We start from the raw sequence: 26,185 nt of genomic DNA, 5'->3' as shown, positions 1-26,185 counted from the left end.
TTTTAAAATGAGTATAATAATAACATCCACCTCTTAGGGCTATTGTGAGGACAACATTAGAAAATACATGTAGGGACTTCCCTGATTGTGCAGTGGTTAAGAATCCGCCTGCCAATGCAGTGAACATGGGTTCGAGTCCTGGTCCGGGAAGATCCCACACGCCATGGAGCAACGAAGCCCGTGCGCCACAACTACTGAGCCTGTGCTCTAGAGCCCGCGAGCCACAACTACTAAAGCCTGTACACCTAGACCCTGTGCTCTGCAACAAGAGAAGCCACTGCAATGAGAAGCCCGCGCACCACAAGGAAGAGTAGCCCCCGCTTGCCGCAACTAGAGAAAGCCCGTGCACAGCAGCGAAGACCCAATGCAGCCAAAAATAAATAAATTAATTAATTAATAAGAAAAAGAAAATTCATGTAAAATTGCTTAGAACGGTACCTGGCACATAGTATGCTAAATGAGTGTTAGCTATTTATTTTTAAAAGAAAAGAGAAAAAAAATGAAGGAAGCAGTCTCTACTCAATTTTCATTAATTTTCTAGATTAGAGAGTAGCCTTTCCAGAGACAGAAAAAAAAATTGTGAAACTATAAACAAAACCACTTACGTTTCACATAATTACTCACGTTAATAATTAATGAAATTTGATTAAAACTCTGGTACAGGACAGAAAAAAAAATTTAAATCTTATATGGCTGATAACAGGAAATTACTCACAAGAACATAAGGCTCATTCCAAAAGTGAACAAGTGAATGAAGTTAAGTCATTAATCCCTATGACATTCCTGCCTTTTGGTGAACCAAGGAGAGCTTTAAATGAACCAGAAGAAATGTTCTGAGTGACTTGCTGAACTTGTGGTCGTTTGGTTTACTGGAGAGGCTAGCTCCTGCTTGCACGATGCCCCCAGTCAAGTTTCTAGTGAGGTGCTTAGTAGAGAAAGATGTTTCCCCAAAACATATCCCAGCATTCACGCTTCCTTTACAAACCTTTATTTCAGATCATACTTTCCCCTGAGAAAGCTGCTGCGATGTATGGGGCAACCTAAAGAACGGGTAATTCCCTCCTCTCATTTGATCCACTGTCAGCCTGTCCTCTTAAAATATTCCTCTTCCTGACCTTTCCGTGCTATGAACTCCATAAATATCCAGAGCGTCTACCTCTCTCACCCCTATACAAAAACACATTTGAAAAGTAAAAGGTGTGGGATTATTTGCCAACAGTGACAAATACTGACTGAACAAACGAAGTTAGGGTGTTACTGTGCTGTTATCGATAATTCATAAAGGCCAGTACAAAGTTCTGCTCTGGCACATCCCCTTGCCAGGAAACCCAAAGGAACCTTTCTAAACAGTTGCCTTCTTAATGGTACAAACACTTACTCCCACTTTCCAGGAATCTTGTCTGAGAAATTCTGAGAGCTTTACATCTTTAAAGAAATACTTCAATCATATTTACTAAAGATATATTCCTAACATATTAATAGTTGTTACAGCCCATATTGCTTCTTTTGTTGATTATCTTTCGAGCACTTTGGGAAAACTACTGGGAGTTCAGGATATCCTTCATTCTTTCCACAAACATTTATTGAGAGCTCAACTGTGCCAGACACTATTCGGGGTGCTAGGGATGAATAGAGCTGGGAGTAACACAGGTAACGTACCTCAGAAACGTTGGCCTGAGAATCACTTCAAAGTACTGTTCTAGTGTGACACATCTATCTAAATGTCGCATCCAAACTCTAGGGTCCTAACGGGTTGAGCTGTTGGGTTCCACCTCCTTCCTCAACATATCATATCATGCACAAGAAAGCACTTCTTAAAAAGGGTTTGTTTTCTAAATGATTATGAAGATTTTCTTTCTTCAGACTGGGGCCAAAATAATGTTTGAGCTAGAGCTTAACTGATTGTTTCAACTGTATTCCTCATGTAAATTAGAGTTGGTAAGTTTACCAAAATACTGGCTATCTCAAATCTCTAAAAATTGTCATTGAAAATATTCCCCTCTAATACCATGTCAAGCTCTGAAGAATTGGGATAATCTCAACCAGTGAAAAACATGTGCGCTTCAAATTTTAAACACCTGATCACAATCACACAGATACATCAATATAGGAAATTCAGTGCAGGCTTCCCAATATTGCTAAGGTAAAAGGTTCTTCATTGTGAATAAGATTTTCTACCATTACCCTAGAGAAGATTTTTCAAAGAAATTGCAATGAAGACCCTCAAATGTCTTACAGCTTCACTTTGTGGTCTTAGAAGAGCAATTAAAGCAAGATAAGTAAACCTTTCTGTCCATTTTGCAGCCAAGCCCGGCTGGGAAAATCTGGGATTAAATGCAATTTTAATGTATAGAGAAATGTACCATTTTGGAGCTACTGGGTAAAGATCACTGCAAAAAGCAGGGACCAAGATATAGCATCTTTACTCAATCAGCTTCCAGTCTTCACAAGCTACTGGTAAGAGGAGAACTTAGATCTTACACTATCACCACTACCTGCCAGCCACTAAAGCAGGAAGTCATTCCGCAGAAACCACCGTTTTCAAATTCATCATCACAGGGCCTGTGTGTGCATGTGCGTGCATGCGTGCATGTGTGTGTGTTTAATCCGATGATCAGGGAAGCATGCACTTGTAAATCTGCCGCTTCCACATCACCGAACTGCAAGTCTGCACTTATGCACAAGTAAAAGCCATCTTCCCCTAAACCACAGGTCAGTATCTGGGGGATCTGATAACAAAATGGCCATTTTTCACCGATCCACTAGCCCTTTAAGTGACTCCACCGTGGAACTACCCCTGCTTTGCTGTCTTCCAGCAGCCCGTCACCTGGTTCCCCACACTTACTCCACAGAATCCTCAGGTTGCGCTCTTCCCTTCGATTTTGGTTTGTTCATTGTGAAGGAGTCCAGGGTGGCTCTTCCCCATTAGGTGTCCACCCTCCTCGGCCACGCCTTCTGGTGCCCTGAGACCCCGTGGGACGTCCCAGCCCGGGAGGCAGGCAGCTCCCACCACATACTCTGCCTTCCTTCCATTCATTCCACAAAGAGTTCCTGAGCAACTCCGAATGCTACACACGGTTCCGCCTAAGTTGGCCCAAGTATACCAGCAGAGTGGACCTGGCTGGGGGGGCCGAGGGGGATGGTTCTGAAAACAACGGCAGCTTCTGTGTAACAAACTCCTAGTTTGGTTCTGCTCAACAAAGGAACTGCAACACTGAATCACGCAGAGCCAAAGACGCCGTGCCCTCTGTAACTGGACACAGCTGGCTGTTGCATAAACATCTCAATGACTCCAAGATTCCAGGTGCTCAGCAGCCCCCTCTGCACGAACCGCTCCACAGTCAAGGCCTTCTGTAGCCTCGAGAACACAGCTCAGAGCCTGCGCCAGGGGACAGATTCCTATTAAGCAGCTTCGTCACAAACCAGCTGAGTTGAGGTTTCCGTCTGTCAAATGGGCCTGACGACACCAGCCCTCAGCTGTGTCAAAGGACCGTGAAAAGCCAGAAATGAGACACTGTGACAAGATACCCCGAAATGCCAAACAACCATAAACAGTCCAGCGGTATCATCACGGGGAGTAATGTTTTAGGGACACGGCTCTTACCCGAGACTCTTCAAACACCCGGACGTTCAAGGTGCCCACCGTGCTGGGGACTATGTAGCCTCAAGTGTCCTGTGACAGCCCCTGACCTCTCTGTGATTAGCAGGAAGAAAGGGTCAGGCCACAAGAAGAAAAACACATTTCTGCAAAATTGCCCAAGTTAAACCTGCTACTCTCACTCAGCCTGACAAATCATCCCCTGCTTATTACTTTCTGTAATTTAATATATATAAGTGCTTTATTGGCAAGCTTCTCGAAAGAATAAATAATACTTAATGACTGCCTACAGTTTAATTAACTCATGATTGAACTTCTCATGCACTGCTATAAACATTAAATTATATCCTTCCTCAAAGCTGCCATGGATGGAATTCTTGTTTCAAGCTTTAACTCTCCTGCCTAAACAATTCTGAAATTTCAGCAAATCTGTATATTGGACAGGGAGGCGAGAGAATCAACCTTAATGCCTGGTTATAAAGTGTGTTATTTTACAGAGCAAGGACGAGGTCTTAATTTAAATAAGATTGAAAACGTGCACATGTCCGAACGCCTCATTTATATTACAGCAATCATTAAACATCGCTGGATCTGGGGCAGTCTCATTAGCATAAACTCCACGTATTACCACAAGGTTTCAAGTTTCTACTCAGGCTTTTCATCTGAGCTGCCATTTTCTGTCTGCGTGATGTTGCAAATAAATTTTCCTCTTGGCACGGCTCAGCTGTCAGGCACCTCTGTTCTATAATGAACCCATGAATTACATCTCCTGCTCTGTCATCCCTGGTCTCACACATCAAAATATTGTTCTTCAATTGTAATTTATAACTTAATTTAAATGTCCCTTTTACTGTGACCTTTTTAGATCAAATGGCATTGCATCTGGCAGCTTCTACTACACTAAAGTATCCTTCTGCAATTACAGCCGTTATAATAACTGTAGAAAAAGCCTACCTGAGTTAGATTGCATTCACGCTAAATATTAAATAATTGCAGTCTATTAAGGATAATATTAGATTTCAAAGTCTTTTGCTCTGCAAAATACACTATTTACAATAAACTGCCAAAATAACCTAGGGGAAAAAAAGTGGAATTTGGAAAAGTTCTTAAAATCCTTCATGTAGTTTTAATTATTTCAATTATTTCTCACTAACATGAGAGAAATCTTACTGAAATCTAAGACACAACTTAAAAATTTTCTCATAATCTGCAATTCACAAATGCCTATATATTTTCAATCATTCCTCCATCACCAATGACCTAGTACCAAGCTCAAAATATGATACACGTATACATTTAAAAACTAGAGTTAAGACTAAAAGCACAATGTTTATTTTTGTTCGGCTACTGTCACTCCAAGTAATGCTATTTAAGCACTGGAGAGGGTAAATTTCTCTAAATACTCCTATGGGCACACATTTAGAGATCACGGCAAAGACAGAATTTAACTGCTGAGAGTGAGGGCTGAGGGAAAGATTCAGTTAATTTTCAGAAGGAAATACATTGTCGCTGGACCAACCCTCCCCCTCCAACGCTCTCTGAATAAGTACAATGTTCCAGGAATTATGCCAGCCCCTGGGGTCACAAAGGAGAAGGGATGGGGGAACCAACATTTCTTGAGTATTGCATGTGCTAGGAACTTACTAGGTCATCATGATTTCATCATCCCTCACACCACTCTTCTGTGGCAAGAGTACTAAAAATGAGGAAACAAAACTGAGAGGTTCAGTGTCTTGCTCGGGGCCACTTCTCTAGAAAGCAGCACGGCGAGGACTCTAACATAAGCCCCATTTCTAGGAAGTCTGAGACTCAGCCCCTGCCCCAAACATCTACACCGGAGCAGCTTAGAACCAGCCATCTGGTGGGAGCAATGGGCTCGGGGGCTCCTCCAGCCACAGGGAGACAGCAAGCTCAAGGGCTTTTCTTAACCTGGGGCAGGGTGGGTAGGCAGGAGGAGGAAACGAGCAGCTCAGAGAAGAGGAAACACACACACATAAACAAAATAATGAAATAAATGTATGATAAAAACACAGAAGTGTCAGTGACTGGGGTGATATTTGCTCTGCTGAAAAACCAAGATGACTCCACAGCGCAGATGTGAAAACAGAGTAGTATGATTAACCTTGCCTACACTTAATGAAGAGCAACAACCAAATTAAAAACACTACTTTAGAAGCAAGTAAAAGTAGGCAGTATTATGTCTAGATAACACTGCACTTTTAAGCGAGTTTCCCATGGCTGATACAGCATGGTATCATTTCTCATTCACAGTTAATTCCCGCACAATATTGTATCCAGAAATGAACAGGTCACCATCTCCCGGCTACAGTGGTTTTGAAGGTATTTTAAACACACAGAACAGGAGCCTCAACCACAAGGCGATGCGAAAGTAAACACCAAATGCTGGCACTTCAGCTGAGGGCAGTGTGTTTTTAAAATACAGAACAAACCAAACTCTGAATGTCTTGGCATTTCTGACCATCTGCCTACTGTCTTTACGAACACAAACACCTGGAAAGGAGAAGCTGAGGGGTTCCTGGGCCAAAGACACAGGTTTGGGAGTTTCGCAGAGGTGAAATCTCAACAGGACAGGGTTCCTGGCTTTGATTCAAACACTTGTTCTGCCACCAGCTGTGTGATAGAAACCAAGTTAAATATTTTTCTAAACCTCAGTTTTCTTGGCTGCAGAAAGGAAGAATACAGAACCTATTTTGAAGGACTGTTTAGGATGAAATAAGGTACGTGGTAATCACTGAGCATGACTCCTGGAGAAGGAAATGTTCCATTAAGGAGAACCGACTAAAAAGGGATGGGACGGGATGACCGTCACGGGAAACAGCACTGGTGGTAAGGAAAGTGAATCAGCTTTAGAGCGCCACAGGAATGAACTTTATTCTACAGTACTTACAAGACAGGATGACAGACAGGATTCAGAAGGGAAACAACAGAGAACCTGGTGACTTGTTGAGAATCTCAGGAGCAAGTTACCAGGCTGCACCGGAGGAGCAGCCGCCTGGGCAAAGGAGCCTGGAGGCCCCTGGATTCTTCATCTGTAACAGAGGGGCTGAAGAAGGTCTTTTTTGGAACTTCCCAGTTTTTAACATTTTTTCTCTTTATAGACGTTTCTTAAAGGTGAAATTCTAAAGAACAGTCTTAAAAAACGAATAAATAAATGGAAAGAATATTATACACTCCTTTAGAAAAATAAACAAACAATATAGCCACTGAACAATACAGCCAAACTGCCTGGGCCAAACACTGACTAGCTGCTGCAGAGGCTTCACTTACACCTTAGGGATTAAGGTTAGTGTTAATTTTCAGGCCTCTGTGAAAGCTGCAATAGTTTATGCCACAGGTCTTTAAATGAAGTTATGCATAATCATCTACCCAGTTAACATGTATATAACCTCGCTTCTCAGAAACAAAATCTTTCCTCCTGCTTTTTGTGTGTGAGTCCAGGCACCGGACATAAAGAACGCTAGGCTGCCGTGGGTCTAAGCTGCCAGCCCAGTGTATCTAAAGGGAGGCTGACTCCTTAGGACTCAGCAGACAAATCCACTAATGACAAGATTCAGCTTAATGATACAGAATGAGTGTAACTCTGGCCACAACGAGAAAACTACTGGCAGATTCAGGAATCATAATTATTTGTCAGTTTAGAAAGACCTGTTTCAGCTCACAAGTAGAAACTGTTCAGGGCCACAGTGGAAATTAAAACTCTTTTTTTCACTTACTCCTAGAATCTTCACAGCCTTGAAAACAGAAAAACAATAAGTAAGGCTCTAACCTAGAGGGTGACAGAACACTGTTCTATTCCTCTCACGCAGGTATTAGCGAACCCATTCATAAATGCTAAACTGAACTAGAAAGTACATGTGAAAGGTCAGCTATGGGTCAATTTTAACCAGATTCCTTCAAACAGTTCATTTTTTTAAAAAATAAATAAACAAAAACAACCTCAAGATCAGTTGCATCAGTATTAAGGGAAAAACATTTACAGAAAGTGCTTTAATACCTACTCAGTAGAATTTAGGTGCAGAAACGACTGCTTCCAATCCACGGGGCTCAACAACCTTAACCTTGGTGATTTTTGACGAGTAATTTTAAGGCTGTGTAAACAATAATACACCTATGCTTTTTTGGTTGCAATGATAAAGTAATGGAACAAAGAAAATCAAAGAGGTATACACCAAAGCATGTGAGATTACTGAGTTGGGAACATTTCTGAGTGACTGCTCTTTTATCTAGAAACCTCAGCCAAGAACAAAGCTAGTGACTAAAAAATAAGCAAAAAGGCTCTGGGCAACCACAGTAGTGCCCTCCAGCAATGGCCCTGGAGAACCTCGAAGCCCTCACCCTGAACCTTAGCTGTCTGGCTTCCTCACAGTTCTGGATTTCCCAGTCAAACAACAGGTCTGAAAGAACAAATGAGAGAGACTGTGTGATTTTAACACAGAGCAGTGGCACAAGAGAGCCTCACTGCGGAAGACTCCAAACCTTGCCAAACTATTGGGTTGGCCAAAAAGTGCCTTTGGTTTCTAAGTACACATAAAAGACACAGTTTTCATTTTCACCAAGAACTTTATTGAACAACGTGTTCACCCTTCTGTTCCACTACCTTCTGCCATTTTTCAGGCAACTTCATAACTCCATCTTCCCAAGACGTTTTATCTTTTTGAGCAAAGAACTGTTCCAGGTGCCTTTTACAGTCTTCCAGGGAACTGAAATTTTTTGTAAAGACCGGAATAAGTGGAAATCTGAAGGTGCAATGTCCGGTGAACATGGCGGATGAATCAGAACTTCCCAGCCAAGGTGTAACAGTTTTTGCCTGGTCATCAAAGAAACACAAGGTCTTGTGTTATCCTGATGGAAGATTATGTGTTTTCTGTTGACTAATTCTGGAAGCTTTTGTCAAGTGCTGCTTTCAGTTGGTCTAACTGGGAGCAAGACTTGTTGGAATTAATCGTTTGGTTTTCCGGAAGGAGCTCATAATAGAGGACTCCCTTCCAATCCCACCATATACACATCACCTTCTCTGGATGAAGACCAGCCTTTGGTGTGGTTGGTGGTGGTGGTTCATTTCGCTTGCCCCACAATCTCTTCCGTTCCACATTATTGCACAGTATCCACTTTTCATTGGCCATCACAATTTGTTTTAAAAACGGAACGTTTTCATTACATTTAGGTAGAGAATGGCATGCAGAAATATGGTCAAGAAGATTTTTCTCGCTTAACTTACGTGGAACCCAAACATCAAAGTGATTAACATAATCAAGCTGGTGCAAATGACATTCAACGCTTGACTTTGAGTATGTTGGCTATCTCCCACGTTGTAAAACATTGATTATTCTCAATTAACGTCTCAATTTGATCGCTATCAACTTCAACTGGTCTACCTGACCACGGGGTATCGTCCAGCGAGAAATCTCCAGCACGAAACTTCGCAAACCCCTTCTGACACGTTCCATCAGTCAGAGCACCTTCTCCACACACTGCACAAATCATTTTTTGCGTTTGGGTTGCGTTTTTTACCTTTCTTGAAATAGTAAAGAATAATATGCCGAAAATGTTGCTTTTTTTCCTTCCATCTTCAATATTAAAATGGCTACACAAAAATTCACCAATTTTGATAAGTCTTTCTTTAAATGCACACTAATATGACAGCTATCACATACGATCTAACAAAATTGTTTTGAATGAAGTTAAAGACAACTAAGTGCTACTAGAGTCATCTTATGGAAAAAACCAAACGAACCTTTTGGCCAACCCAACATTATGCAAACCAAAGATCTGAAACTCTCCACAGTTGCACACGATTTTGTGTGATGGCCACCAATAATGATGACTCAGAGGCATCAAGTAAAGGTAGACTTGATTTGAGACACATGAAAACTTACACCTCATTCGTGACATGGGCGGGAGGGGGGGGGGTGTGGAATGGAGGAAAATTAAGAGCCAACCTTCCCAAAAATCCCTGAATAAGTAGTACTCCAAAGTACTTGAGTAAGCTGGACTACACGACCCAACCAATACTATGGGCAGGGAGAAGGCGGGCCAACCAACAGACAGGGCAGCAAGAAGGGCAACGGCGGGCAGTCGGTGTAGTGATTTAAGAAGCCCAGAAAGTGACCGGCTATGGGGGAATAATCCGTCTCCTGGAGAAGAGAGCTGGTCGGGGCAGCGCTGCAGGACAGGAAATGGAACAGACGGCAGAGACTTAAAAGAGCAATAGCTTCAAAGGTAGCCAGGGCTGACCCCAGGCCACCTCAGAGATCGGGCCTACAAGCAGCACGAGACCATGCCCCCGAGGGGCCCTGAGGGGCAGGTGCCCTCCGACTCAACTGGGGCAGGCTGGGTCCATCTAGGGTGGAGCCAAGGAAGAAATACTCAGCAACCTGACAGGTCAGAATAAATCAGTCAATATGGTGGTTATACCTGACAATTCTGTTATTTAAATAAATGTTCTTCGTACCAAGAAAGCCAAATACACTATACTTTATGCCAATACAAATATGACAGTATTTTATAAATAAAATGTCCTCAAATGTTACAGAAATATCAGTCACTACTAGAATATTTTTATACTCTCAATATTATAAAGTCCACAATCTAAATAAATTGTAACTGATAGAAAAGGAAAGGAAGTAAAAATAAACTATTACAAAAAATTAAAAATAAGTACTATAATTTATTTTAGTAACATTTTGTGTAACAGTAAAATCCAACTGTGGCAGGCTAAAAAATGACCACCAGAAGATATCCGCATCAAATCCCTGGAACATGTGATTGTGACCTTATTTGAAAAAAGGGTCTTTACAAACGTGATGGTGATTAAGGTAAGGATTTTTAAGATGAGGAGACAATTCTAGATTACCCAGGCGGGCCCTATACCCAGTGACCAGCGTCCTTATGCAAGAGAGGCAGTGGGAAACACGGAACAGAGAAGACACAGACACACAGAGAAGATGGCAATGGGAAGACAAGCAGAGAAAGATGTGGCCATAAAGGAGGAGAGCTAGGAGCTACTCAGTGCTGGAAGAGGCAAAGAATGATTCTCCCCCTGTGGAGATGCAGGGAGCATGGCCCCACTGACACGCTGATTTCTAACTTCTGGCCTCCAGAACTAGGAGAGAATAAAATCTCTTGTTTTTAAGTCGCCAAGTTTGTGGTAATTTGTTATAGTAGCCACAGGAAACTAATACACCGACCTTCAAACTTTGGGGGTAAAAAAATTTATCTAGGAGAGCTATAAAAAAAAAAGTATTCCAAAGTATACTTCAAACTAGTATAAGAAACACACATACTAGGACAAATATAAATTTTAATATTCTACAGTACATTTTAGAAGTTATGTTCATATGTGAGCCTTTTCAAAACTCATGGGCCCACTTTGTTCTAAGATTTAAACACTTACTTAGATTTCAACACTTTCAGCAAATGCTCTCCCATTAGGGTTTTGCAAAGAGCAGGGACTCCATCACGTTTATTACTAAACAAATAAATGAATGAATGATTTTATTAAAGCCTCTTCTTCGATGTAAAAAGGCTAAGGGCTTTTATCCTGACTTGCTAAATACTTATTATGTTAATATTAATGCTTAATATAGATTCACAGATGTTAAAATTCCAACTGATTGATGTTAAGTAGACAGTTTTCAAAACACCATGTAAACCTCAAAATATTTTACCAGTATTTAGCTTGGAAAAAAATCTTATGAGAAAGAAATTTCTTAAATTAGCAAAGGAACTTTCTAACTTTTGCCAAACAAAAGTAAAAGCTGAATCACACTCATCCATCCCTGCTGAGAGCCTAGGAGGAAGGATGGAGATACACAGCCAGGCTGCAGCATGAAGGGTTTTTAACTTGCTGAATGGCAAATCCCCCAAACTGCAGATTCAATGGACATTTCAAGAGGACTGTTGTAAGGCACTGGCCTCAATTCTAGACTACCCTCAAGTTTAAATTATTATGTGTATATAAATATGACAGAGTGCGGCTATTAATCTGCAGGTGATAACCGTACTTTTCTCACAGAATTGTTATAAAGATGAAATGAATTCATTCATAAAAAGCACTTAAACTTTTTCCTAACATATAAGCACTCAACCAACAAATACATTTTAATTTTGTTACGATTATTAATATTGTTGTTGTTATTAATGACATCAGGCAACTGACCAACAGCTGATACCTAATAAAATGAAAATAACAGTGATAAATTTAAAGTCCCCTGCCTGGCTGAAAATTCAGTCAAAAAGCTGACAGCGGGAGATAAATGGCTTAGGAAAGGCAAAAATGTGAAGAAAAATGAAACAAAACAGGACAAAGACAAAACACAAGAAAAAAATAAATGTGATGTGCACATTCATGAAGGCTTGGACTGCACTGAGGTGAGCTTTTGGGACAACTGAAGTTAACTCCTTGACACCATATGCTGATCAAATCTGACAAGCGTTGCTTTAGTGCAGGTGTCGCATTTTAAGACATACATACAGACAAAGCTGACCAGAAGGAGAAATAAAATGGTTATACATAAAAATGGTTACACACACACACACACAGACACACACACACACACGTATATAAAAACTACACCATGGATGAAAATTGGAAACATTACCCTCAGTGAAAGAAACCAGTTACAAAAGACCACATATTGCACTTAAATTCCACTTAAATGAAATGTTCACAACAGGGGAATCCATAGACATGGAAGGCAGAATATAATAATAATACAATAATGGCTGCCGGGGTGGGGTGAGGAGAGATGGGAGATGGGGAGTGACTAATGAGCACAGGTTTCCTTGGGGGGCGAAAATGTTCTAAAATTGATTGTGATGGTAGTTAACACAAATCTGAATATACTGAAAGCCATTAAATTGTAGACTTTAAATATGTGAAATATATAGTACATGAATTATATTTCAATAAAACTATTATATTAAAAAGAGATAAAAGAAAGAAATGGCTAAAGAAACTTGCGAGTGGCTCACACTGAAAAGCAAAGTGGGGCCACAACTGTGATGAGCTGACTCGGGAACACCACAGACCAGAAGAACTTACAGCCAGACTTCTGTGTTAAAAAAATTATCAAAAATAAAATCACTACTACAGTAAGTAATGAAGATGCCATTCCCAGAGGTTGATAATGTAAGTGGCCTTTTATCTCCTCACCCACCCCTGAGAACCAAAGGGAACCACACTGGTAAATTTCTAAAACAAAAAATTTTCAGAACAGAAGTTCAAAATATTTCTAATTGGTCAAAGCACAATAAATAAAAACTCAAATTTGTATATTATTATGCTGATAATCAGTTGAAAAGGTCATGGTTACACCGGAAAACTTCACTACATGGTCTCTTTCAGCAATTTCACTTCTACTATCGTTAACAATATAATATGAGGTAGAGTCCAATATCCTGTTACAACATAAATAAAACCCTAGCAAAGGTGCTTGTCAAGACTGATTTAAATAAGGTGTTCTTGTAATTACTGGATTTCCATAAAAAGAAATCATATAGCATTATCAACTATTACTCTTTTCAACCAAAATCCTGAGACAAAAAAACCACCACCCTACAACCAATTAATGGGGACTAATCTAATGGAGAAAGAGTAAAAAGAGAAGAATTTAAGCAAAGGGTGTGAGTGTGGAATGAATTTCAGAAGAACCCTGACCATATACTGTAGGCAAAGCATCATAAAAGGGCCTCCTGGCAATGCCTTATTTGGGAGCTGGAACAGACTCAACATTCATTAAAGTCCGAAGCACTGCAAAGCTAATCCAGGGCCAGATGCTTTAGTGAAGTCCATTTACAAGGAACAAATAGAAGATCTCTGACAGGAATTCTACAGACTTAATTTTTTAGAATGAAAGAGAGGAAGATGAAAATGATTCTTAGAGTAGGCTTATCTGCATACTCTGCTATGCCAACTTTACAACAACAAGTTCTGGGTGATCAAATGTGATTTGGACTTGGACCTGATTTACTTATTCCATCATTCAACAAATATTTAGTGCCTCTCTACCCTGTACCAGGCATCGGGCTATAGCGCAGAAAACAAAGATGATTAATACTCAATGGTTAACAAATAGTGATATTTATAGATCAGAGATAAAAACTAATGATTAAGCTATTGGAGGCCTTTCATCCTTTGTTGAAGGAGATGTGTGTGTGCATAAATACGTAAGCAAACACATACACACTCTCTTGAATATGTAAAAAGCTTAATCCAAACGTCTAACAGCCATCCATATTTCAGGGAATAAAACTGTCCAGGCAAAGGTGAAATCTTTCCTGCATGATTATAAATTTTACTTATACATAGTGAAAATATATATGTTTAGTGTTAGCAAGAGAAGGTAAACATAAGCATGCAAATAAAGTTTCTGAGAAAGAGAAGTCAAAGAATTTGAACTTTACTTAGAAAATGGGAAAGATACTTGAGCTCAAATAATAAAATCCAGTATCAATTTAGGAAAAATAAGTCAGCATGATATTTTCCAGAAAACCCTAGGCTCAAACTAAAGGACTCTGGGGCAGTTTCCAAGCATAAATATAAAGGTCTATTTTATAAAAGGCCAAATAAATGTACGCCTTTAAAGATGGCTGAATTAACTCCATTAGAATAATATGGGCCATTTATATGTTATATAGCAATTATGCTTAAAATTTACATATATGCTAAACGTGTACAATAAGCCTAATTAAAATTTCATTTGGAGAAGCATATACCTGGTACAGCACACACAGAACATTTCTATGTAAGATATTCCAGAGACAGCACCATTGCTTTGTCATATTTTAATATGTTATTTAATATATATATAACATAAAGTTATGAATAAAACAATTTTGCATTCACAGGTATTCACAATTTAAAATAGTAAAATATAATAAAACCTCTTTGCTGATGCACATTAAGGAGTATGCCTGTCGTTACTAATACCCTCCTCTTGCAATAAGAGAGGCCAACACATTTATTACATCTTCTTCCTCTCTATCAGTATAAAACTGTTTTTTATGTAAGAAGTAAAAAGATAAGAAATACATTTTAACATGAATGAGCACACAAAGAACTGTTTACCTAACTAGTCTGCAAGTTCACTGCTGAATCAAAAGTATCATCATGTGGCCATGAAAGTAAGATATTTATATATTAACTACTTCTGTGATTCTCCAATGACAGCTCTGCTATTAAAACTGTATGTGGGGCTTCCCTGGTGGCGCAGTGGTTGGGAGTCTGCCTGCCAATGCGGGGGGCGTGGGTTCGAGCCCTGGTCTGGGAGGATCCCGCGTGCCGCGGAGCGACTGGGCCCGTGAGCCACAGTTGCTGAGCCTGCGCGTCTGGAGCCTGTGCTCCGCAGTGGGAGAGGCCGCGGTGGTGGGAAGCCCGCGCACCGCGATGAAGGGTGGCCCCCGCCTGCCACAACTGGGGAAAGCCCTCGCACAGAAACGAAGACCCAACACAGCCATAAATAAATAAACAACTAAATAAATAAAATTAAAAAAAAAAAAAACTGTATGTGGCTCAAGTTTTACACAACCTGAGAAACATGTGCACTACATTAAAATGGACTAAACACTCCAAACAAAAGGTAGAGCTTGCCAGACCGGATAAAAAAGCAAGAAACAACTGAAAAGCTTAAAGTACACAAGAGAGGTACTTTAAATAAAAGAAAAAATCAGGATTCAAAGTAAGAAGCTGGAAGAAGATATACCACATGCAGACAACAGGCATAAGAAAGCCAGAGTAGCTGTATTAATTTTAGACAAAACTGAGTTCATGACAAAAGAGTACTACTAGACACAAAAAGGGTTACACCAAAAAGGTTAAAGGAGAAAGATAAATATTGTAAACCTTCATGCACCTAATGACACAATTTCCATACATATGAAGCAAAAACTAACAGAACTAAAAGGAGAAATAACCAAATTCACAAGACTTTAATACATCTCTCTGAGTAACTGACAATACAACTAGATAGTAGGACAGAGAAGATCTGAATGATAATATAAACCACCTCAAAGAAACTGACAATTATAAAACAGTACACCTAACAACTGCAGAACATAAGTTCATTACAAGTGTACATGGAACATTCACCAAGGTAAATCACATGCTGAGCCAAGAAACAAGTCTCAGATTTCAAAAGATTGAAATCTTACTGGGTACTCTTTGACCACAGCAGAACTAAATTAGAAATCAATAACATTCCAAAAGGAGGGGGGAGGGGGGGAAGGAGGTGGGGTGGGGAGAGAGCAGGTGGGGAGAGAGGGAGGGCAGGGAGAGAGGGGTGGTGGGGAGAGAGAGGGGGGCAGGGAGGGGGGGCGGGGAGAGAGAAATCCCAAGTCCCTGGTGATTAAACAATTTAATTCCAAACAATCCATGGGTAAAAGAAGAAATCACACATAAAATTTAAAAAAAAATTTTTAACAAAATGGTAACAGAATGTTCCATTCTAATTACAAATTAGAATTTGTGATAAAATCAGTTATCTAAGATCCCATTTTAGGAAGCTAGGGGGAAAAGTAATCAAATTAACCCAAAATAAGTAGAAAAGAAATAATAAGATTGGGAGATCAATGAAATAGAAAGCAGACAGAGAAAAATCAATGAAACCAAATGCTACCTATCTGAAAAGATCAATAATATTGATAACCTTCTATTTAGAATGATTAAGAGGAAACAAATTAGCAATATTAAGAATGAAAAGTCAAAATTACAGATCCCTATAGACATTAAAAAGATATTACAGAAATAATTCGTAATTTTTACCAACAAATTTGATATCCCAGATGAAATAAAACATTTAGAGATCAACAGATTACTACTGACACATAACAAAATATAAAATCTGAATAGGCCTATGTCTATCTGTACTTTTGTAACAGAGAAGAACAAACCTGACTCCATATCAGACCTATACCTTTAGCTCTAACACTTGGGCTCTGTTACCTGTGCTGAGTCACGCTGGCTCTTCACCTTTGTAAAAGAATGTTGCCTACAGCCTGAAATATATATGATAGCCCATTCTCAAAGCTCTGACCTTTAAAGGTATAACATTTTCCCATTCATATAGAGGTAAAAAGTTGCAGAACAGAAAATGACAACTGTATTGTTGGAGGCTTATAAGAACATTGTGACCAGATCTATGTGGACAGCTGCAAGAACAAAGGATTCTGGCACCAGGAAGTCTGCAACAACCAGCCACCCCCACCCCTCCCTTTTGGTATAAAAGAAGCCTGAATTCTAACTCAGGTGAGGTGGTTCTTTGGGACACGAGTCCACATCTTCTTGGTCTGCCAGCTTCTGGAATAAAGTCACTATTCCTCTCTCGATTTATTGGCCTGTTGTGTGGTGAGCAGTACGAACCTGGTTTCAGTAACACTCATTAAGTTTCCATTAAAAAAAATTTAGTCCCAGAGGGCTTCACTGTCAATTCTATCAAACATTTAACAAAGAAAAAAGATCAGTCCTTTACAAACTCTTTAAGAGAAAAACAGAGTAGGAGGAAATGTTTCCCAACTAATTTCTGAAATCAGTATTACTCTGATATCAAAACCAGACAAAGGTATTACAAAGAAAGACTACAGCTCACTATCCCTCATGAACACAAATGTAAAAGTTATTAACAAAATAATAGCAAATTGAATCCAATAGTACAGAATGCCCAAGCAGGATTTAATCTAGGAATGCACAGTTGGTTTAACATTTGAAATGAATCAATATAATTCACCATACTAACAAATAAAGTATATAACAACCATATGATCATTTCATTAGATACAAAAGGAAAAAAAACAGTATCTGATGAAATTCAATGGCCATTCATGGTAAAAACCTCAACAAACTTAGAAATAAAAGGGAACATTCTCAGCTCGATTAAACAACAACAAAAATCCTACATTGTACTTAACACTGAACAACTGAATGTTTTTTCCTTAAGATGAGAAAGAAAGCAAAGATGTCCATTCTCAGCATTTCTATTCAGTACTGTACTGGAGGTTCAAGCAAGTGCAAGAAAGCACAGAAAAGAAATAAAACACATAAATCAGAAAGAGGTAAAGCTATCTTTATTTGCAGATGACATGACCGTGCACACAGAAAATCCTAAGGAACCAACCAGAAAGCTACTAGTGTTGACCGTGTATTCTTTGTATAAAATAATACAAGGTAAACTCATAAAAACTGATTGTATGTCTATCCTATCAATGAACATGTAGACAATGAAATTTAAAAATACTATTTTATTAACAGTAGAATCTTCAAACAATAATTACTTAAGGGATACATTTTACAAAATATGTACAAAACTTGTACAGTGAAAACTGCAAAGTCTTACTCAAAAAAATTAAAGAAACCTTTTTTAAAAAGGGAGAGATACTATATCATGTTCATGGATTCGAAGATTCAAATTGTTAAGATGTCAAGTCTTCCTAAATAGATCCACAGATTCAATGCAATCTCAATCAAAATTCCATCAAAGCCTTTTTTAAAATAGAAACTGACAAGCTGATTCTGAAATTTATATGGAAATGCAAATGACCTAAAAGAGCCAAAGCAACCTTGAAAACAAGTACAAAATAGAAAGACTTATACCACCTGAGTTCCTATAAAGCTATAGTATTCAAAATACTGAAGTACCGGTAAAAAAAATAGATAGAATATTAGATCAGTTAAACATAATAGAATATTAAAAAAAAAACCCCAAACATATACAATCAGTGCTTGTTCAATAAAGGCATCAAGGCAATTCAATGAGAAAAGACTATTTTCAACAAATGTGGCTCCAACAACTGGCATCCGTGTAGGAAAGAACGAACTTTCACCTCTACCTTGCATCACATGCAAAATTAATTTGAAATGAACAACAGGTCTAAATGTAAGAACTAAAACTTCAAGAAGAAAGCACAGAAACAATCTTTGTAATTATGGGATGATCAAAGAAACTTTCATAAAAGGAAAAAGATACATCAGACTTCAGCAAAATTAAGTATTTTACTCTTAGAAATACACCATTATATAAAAAAAAAAAGTCATAGTATGGGAGAAAATATTTACAATACATGTATCAAAGCACTGGTATTGGCAATATAAATTCTTACAAATAAATCATACTAAAGGCCAAATAATTCAATTTTTTAAATTAGGCAAAAGATACTTCAGAAAAGAAGATATACAAATGGGCTTTAAGACATGAAAAGACGCTCAACATCACCAACAGTCAGGAAATTTAAATGAAAACCTCAATGACATATCACTCCACATCCATTAGAATGGCTAAAAATTTTAAAGACTGAAAACATCAAGTCTCGTGGGGGATGTTGAAGAACTGAAATTCTAACACACTACTGATGGGAATGTAAAATGGCACAGCCACTGTGGAAACCTGTTTGACAGTTTCTTAAAAAGCTACCTGCACATATGCATTCCTGCAACTTCACTGCTAGGTATTTACTCAAGAGAAATGAAAATATATGTTCTACAGAAAGGCTTGCGTAACAAGGTTCATAATGGCCAAAAGCTTGGGAAAAAAAAAAATGTCCATCACCAGGTGAATGGATAAAATATTACGAACATCCATACACTGGAATACTACTCAGCAATAAAAAGGAATGCGCTATTGATAATGCAACAGCATAAATCTACTGTAATATTACTATGCTGAAAGAATCCAGACCCCAAGTATTACATACAATATTATTCTCTTCATGCAACATTTTAGAAAATGCAACAACATAAATCTACTGTAATATTACTATGCTGAAAGAATCCAGACCCCAAGTATTACATACAATATTATTCTCTTCATGCAACATTTTAGAAAATGCAACAGCATAAATCTACTGTAATATTACTATGCTGAAAGAATCCAGACCCCAAGTATTACATACAATATTATTCTCTTCATGCAACATTTTAGAAAATGCAACAACATAAATCTACTGTAATATTGCTATGCTGAAAGAATCCAGACCCCAAGTATTACATACAATATTATTCTATTCATGCAACATTTTAGAAAATGCAACAGCATAAATCTACCGTAATATTACTATGCTGAAAGAATCCAGACCCCAAGTATTACATACAATATTATTCTATTCATGCAACATTTTAGAAAATGCAACAACATAAATCTACCGTAATATTACTATGCTGAAAGAATCCAGACCCCAAGTATTACATACAATATTATTCTCTTCATGCAACATTTTAGAAAATGCAACAACATAAATCTACTGTAATATTACTATGCTGAAAGAATCCAGACCCCAAGTATTACATACAATATTATTCTATTCATGCAACATTTTAGAAAATGCAACAACATAAATCTACCGTAATATTACTATGCTGAAAGAATCCAGACCCCAAGTATTACACACAATATTATTCTATTCATGCAACATTTTAGAAAATGCAACAACATAAATCTACCGTAATATTACTATGCTGAAAGAATCCAGACCCCAAGTATTACACACAATATTATTCTATTCATGCAACATTTTAGAAAATGCAACAACATAAATCTACCGTAATATTACTATGCTGAAAGAATCCAGACCCCAAGTATTACATACAATATTATTCTCTTCATGCAACATTTTAGAAAATGCAACAACATAAATCTACCGTAATATTACTATGCTGAAAGAATCCAGACCCCAAGTATTACACACAATATTATTCTCTTCATGCAACATTTTAGAAAATGCAACAACATAAATCTACCGTAATATTACTATGCTGAAAGAATCCAGACCCCAAGTATTACATACAATATTATTCTCTTCATGCAACATTTTAGAAAATGCAACTAATCTATAATGAGAGAAAACATATCAGTGGTTATCTGAGACTGGAAGCAGCAAAAGATTATAAAAGGGCATGAAAAAAAAAAAAAAGGGCATGAGGCAACTTTTGGAGATGCTGGAAATGATTTCTATCTTGAACACTGTAGTAGTTTCACTGGCACACACATCTACAAAAACTCATCAAATTGTATACTTTAAACCAGAGCAATTTATTATACAGAAATTACACCCCAATAAGTTTTTTTAAATACACACTGAAACTCTCTTTTGCGACTAATGAAGAAAAAAGTCAAAACAAGTAATCCTGAAGACCTTATATTTTAAAACAGGTACATAGAGTTGTCAAAAAGAACTAACAGTTTAAAAATGTTTTATTAGTGACTACAGTTTTAAACATTAAACTATTTATTTACATGCATTTTAATTCAAATAGTCCTACTGGGATATTAAACATACTCTAATGTAGCCGTACGGCAGATTCCGTACACTTTAAATTTCTACATTGTACTGGGAAATAGAATAAACCTGTGTCTATTTCCTAAGCTGATAAATGCTTAACCTTGTTTTGACTCTATGCTACACTCTAAGAAACAACAAATACTTCTCACACGACAATGCATTTATCTTTTCATTACTTAACATAGCTCAAAACCCCCTTACTCCAAGGAAGTCAAAATAAACATTAACTTCTCTCAAGATTTTTCCAATCACTCCACTTCCCATTAAAGAAAGTGCCTACAGTTTCTGTGAGCCAGTACAACAATGAAGTTTAAAAATTAAAACAGCCACTAAAAGTTTCTTTTCATCACAAAATGAGCACACAACTTAGTCTTTTGATGGCTAAATGCACTTATATTTCATAACCCAACACCTGAGCCATCTTGGGCTCACCTAGGCAGGAAGATTTTCAAATGATGAGAAGGTACCTTCTCAGAAACAAAAACTCATAAAACCAAAACCCTCTGGCAATGCTTAAGAAAACTTCAGAAGGAACTTGCTACAAAGGATCACAGGCAAAAATAACCCAAATTATTTCTGTACAGAAGTATGTTCTACAGAATCCTTAAAGGGGTTGGAATAAGAGAGAGAATAAATTAGACAAATTCAGGAAAGTGCCAAAAACAGACATTTAATTAAATATGGCAACATCTTTGTTATTCAAAATTCAACTGATCAGCAGAGTCATGAAAGGAGAATTTTTTTCATAAAGCTTTTATACAAAAACCCAACAGAAAACAAACTCATATCGAAGAGTTACTTTAAATATACACACGTTTTTTAGGGTATTTTGAATTCACAGACATACATCTGCCATAGCCACTGTTTGCAGTATCATCAATCTCTGTGTCTCAGTTTTCTCATCTGTAAAAATAATCTCAAAGGCCCCTTCTGGCTCTATCACTATATGTTCAGAATAAGGATTCCTTATAACAACAAAAATTCAAAGTATAAAATAGGTGAGAAAGTAAATGGGAATATGAAAAATCATTCACTTATTTAGAACATGGCAGCAAGATGAATCAACCTCCAACATATGAGACTATTATAACATTATGTGATACTCAAGAAACACAACTAGACCAGGAATAAAAATCAACTATGTCGTTCAGATATCTACATGCTTCCCCGAAAGCAAGAAAGATCCCTAAATTGGGATCTGTTATCAACTTTTTGCATTGCTGGCATTCAAACAAGTTATGTGGTCTTTCTACGCCTCCGATTCTTATCTATTTAGAGATGGGAACAGATGATTTTGAAAGTCCCTTCCAACTACAGTGACCTCTCAAGAAAAAGACAAACAAAAAGGGCGCTCACATTATACTTAGTGAATCATCAGAAGAGTTGCTCAGCCTCATGCTCAATATCCTATGTAAGTATACATAACCCTGCAGACTATTAACAGATCAGAAATCCATAAAAATTCATTATTACTTCAGATCTGATGATTTCACATTAGTAAACACCCAGAAGAAGAATTATTTCAAGGAACTTTAAGATACATTAATTTTCCTGTACAGCCCTGTAGGATATACTCCAAGGTCAAAAAGGAGTGTCCAAAAAAAAAAGTGAACAGGTTTCAGGAATCCTACTGTTTGTAGCCACTCGAGTTTTGTTATCCTGAGCTGCTATGGAGTCAAAGGATTAAAGCAGATGAGTGTCCGTGAAGGACGTCACGCAACCAACTCAGCACCATTACGCTTGTGTGCTATGTTTTACTTTAGATTTTTTTAAGGATTGTTATTTTTTTTTAACTTAATTTTGTTTTATAATCATGTGAAATATTTACATGGTTCCAAAGCCAAATCTATAAAAACCAAATTTGTTCAAAGAAGTCAAGCTTTTTCTCTATTCCCTCCACGCCCTTCCGAATACATTAAGGGGAAAAGCGTGGCCTCTGGATTCACATCTTTAGTGTATGACCTTGGATCGTGACTTAACTGCTCTCAACTTATTTCCTGTGTCCACATGCTGGTAATAATGGAGCCTCCTTCAGAGCGGTGTTGGGAGGATTCAGTAAGATCACTGTGCCTAGTCCTCAGCTTGGTGAGATCTCAGTGAAGATTAACCCCTAGCATGAGGCTCTCAGCAGAGGCTCGCCACAATCCTGAAGCACAGACGCAGATCAGGAGGTGAATCTGGAGGTGCCGCATCGCTGGCCAAGGTCATGGAGCCCTACCACCAGGACCACGACTCAAATCTTTCAATCCCAGCAGCAGACCACAGTACTTACTCCTCAGATGCCAGGCCCCTTCATGTTCCATGATCATCACATATTCCCTACGCCAGCACAGGAGAAAAACGAACTTTCTTCCCACCCAGGGCAACTTCAAAGGACTCACTGTGTTCAGTGCGTTGAGGGTGGTGTCATCCCGCGAGGCCGCAACGCAGCCGTCTTCCGTGGAGCCTCCGTCACACATCCCTGCAAAGGCCGCCATGCTCCTGGGGAGACGGGAAGGGAGAACGGCAGTACAGACATTTCAACCCTCAGTTTCCAGAGCACATCTTCAGCCCAGACCAAATTCCACTACTACATGCATGAGTCCTCAGCCTTGCTTCTGTGCTTGTTTAAAAACAAAAAAAAATTTAAGTTCCTCTGCAGTTCACCCTTCACTCACTGAGAAAAAGGAACGTTATTTTTATTCAGCTCCATTTGTCATTTCTTCCCATGCCTTATCAGTGCTCAGATTTTAGTCTTGGGGGCATGAGTGATCTAAAGCTATCTGCCACAGCAGTCGGCTGGGTTACAATGTTTTGAAAGAAAAGTCTCCAGAAAATATCTAAAATTAAATCCGCTGAAACTTTACTTCATTCCTTTCATACTATATATACATCAACTACCTCTAAGCAAATTGAAAGTGGAAAAGAGGTGAAAAGAACTCTTAGTAGTCACCCCTCCCCTGAAGCCTCCATCCCTACTACAGCCTCCAAGCTGCACTGCTGACCACAGAACAGCCAGAGCTAATATTGCATCACCACCCTGTTTCAGCGTTTCTGTTGCATGTTGTTGATACTACAGTGAGTGAGTCCCAGAAACCCCTGCAGACAAAGGAAGGCTCTGCCTGCACTATGATGTGTCTGGGACAGACTTAAACTTCTCATTTTGCAGTCTCGGCATTTTCAGGTTAGCAAGTACTCATATAGGTAAGCCCCCAAAACATAAAGTTTAGGTTAGGTACCACTGAACAGCCACAGAGTAAAGAAACCTGTAAAGGGATTTTAAGGTAAGCTGAATGAGCCAATTACTCAGCTGTATTAAGAGGTGTTGATAATTGCATGCATGGCTTAAGATGTTTTCCTTCTGAAGACTTCTAAAATCTAACGTGGGGCAAACACCAAGGATAAAAAAGTGATTTTACCATGGTAGGCTATGTTTCTCTGGTAACAAGGATCAGGGCTCTGATTACAGAGAGTATAACAAAACATAAAGTCAGAATGCCCAATATATAAATAGAATTTCAGGGGAAAGGAGAAAGTTTGTTGCCCACTAATCAATTCACAAAGCAGAATGGTGTGGATTCCTTTTACCTTGCTGCCCTCAAGTACATAAGGAGGTCACAGTCATTAACTCCTGGCATCCAGACCAGTTCCTCATGTTGGGTCACAGTGTCACCATCGGGAGAAGGGAATGGCTGCAAATCGGGAAGTTTGGCCTGTAAGACAGGGACGAAGAAGTCACAATCAAGGCACACTTAAAGAGGTGCCTGTGCAGGCAGGCCTTGGGGACAGATGCAGTAGCTTACTAAGCCTCTTTCTTTTGGCAGTGCTGAAATAACAGGAAAATCATGAGTCACTGAAGCTGGCCTATCGCACATTTCAGGATCATTTCACCACAGAAGATTTCACAATGGACTGCTCAATCTCTACTTAAGGAGAAGCAAACAGTGTCAAATTAAACCAGTGCCAGTACGGTCCTCAGAGGGAGAAAGAAATGGGCATGTGTGAATAAAAGAAATGATGAAACAAAAAAATGTTTCAGGAAATAAGAGCTGCTTGATAAAGAAGGGAGAACCACACACATTTCCAATATAATAATATGTTTACAAAGAGATATATACAAATAGTGGAACCTCACCTAAGGACAGGTGCTAAAAAAAGAACTGAACTACCCTACTAAACTAACGCTGCTTTCCAGAGAGTCAGTATCGATGAGTCAGGGTGAACATCCAAAAGAGCCATCACGGTAACATTAAAAACACAGCTGAAGGAACTTCCCTGGTGGTGCAGTGGTTAAGAATCTGCCTGCCAATGCAGGGGACACGAGTTCGAGCCCTGGTCCGGGAAGATCCCACATGCCGCGGAGCAACTAAGCCCATGTGCCACAACTACTGAAGCCCGCGTGCCCTAGAGCCCGGGCTCTGCAACAAGAGAAGCCACTGCAATGAGAAGCCTGCGCACTGCTACGAAGGGTAGCCCCCGCTCGTGTAGTCCCCACAATTAGAGAAAGCCCGTGCACAGCAAGGAAGACCCAACACAGCCATAAATTAATTAATTTATTAATTAATTAATGTATTTATTTAAAAAACCATAGCTGAACTAAAATGATGGTGACGGAAATTAGATGAGCAGTGGTTTCAGGAGGAGAGGACTTCTTGAGAAGGGCAGGAAGGAACTTTCTGGGATGACACATGTTCTGTGCCTTGATATGAATTGTCACAGCAGACTGAAGAGTATACACAAGATATCAACAGGTCACTGTACATAAAGTACACCTCAATTAACAATTTTTTTGAAAGATTTGAACAACAGTGCTCAACAACCAAGATTCTAAGTTAATTCTGCTAGAGATTCAAACACCTCCAGCATTTTCTCATCCTCCACTGCTGGGGCAGAGCAAGTGTAAATGGGCCTACTCAGAGGCCTAAGAAAAGTCAACCATCTGCAAAACACACATGTTCTTATTTTCTCAAATTACGAACAAGGTCACATTAGTCTAATATTTTAAATTAAAAGCTCCAGTGTCCATAGAACCTAGGCAAAAACTGTAAATGAATGAAGCAGGCAGAGTGCACAGCCAATGGAAATAAAACGAGGGCCTCATGTTCCACTTTAAATGTTCTACTGTCCACAGTAAACAGAACACTACATCCCAATTCGGACTAGCCACATTTCAAGTGCTCAAAGCCACATGTGACAGCGGCTCCCGACCTGGGCATGCAGGCATGAGGTACCAAGCAGTGAAGGGCATCAGGGTGAAATGAAGAGAGAGCCTCCCCATCTGGGGAATGCTGCTGTGCAGGAATGAGAACCTCTGTTTGTACA

The 26,185-nt window shown here is 38.9% G+C and overlaps 1 protein-coding gene across 8 annotated transcripts in view; it reads right to left on the bottom strand.

The window, feature by feature from the left end:
- The window catches only part of RERE (arginine-glutamic acid dipeptide repeats), a 419,070-nt gene that overhangs the window by 97,814 nt on the left and 295,071 nt on the right, over window positions 1-26,185 (bottom strand). For all 8 annotated transcript variants that reach the window (XM_061185024.1, XM_061185027.1, XM_061185028.1 and 5 more), the window contains 2 exons: window positions 24,452-24,576; window positions 23,266-23,365 (listed from right to left, as the gene is read on the bottom strand). In XM_061185024.1, coding sequence (XP_061041007.1) covers window positions 23,266-23,365; window positions 24,452-24,576 — 225 coding nt within the window. The remainder of the gene's footprint in view (window positions 1-23,265; window positions 23,366-24,451; window positions 24,577-26,185) is intronic.

This window comes from Eubalaena glacialis, chromosome 3 (assembly GCF_028564815.1).
Source record: "Eubalaena glacialis isolate mEubGla1 chromosome 3, mEubGla1.1.hap2.+ XY, whole genome shotgun sequence".
NCBI classification, from domain to species: Eukaryota; Metazoa; Chordata; class Mammalia; order Artiodactyla; family Balaenidae; genus Eubalaena; species Eubalaena glacialis.
This window is presented reverse-complemented; position numbering and strand designations above follow the sequence as displayed.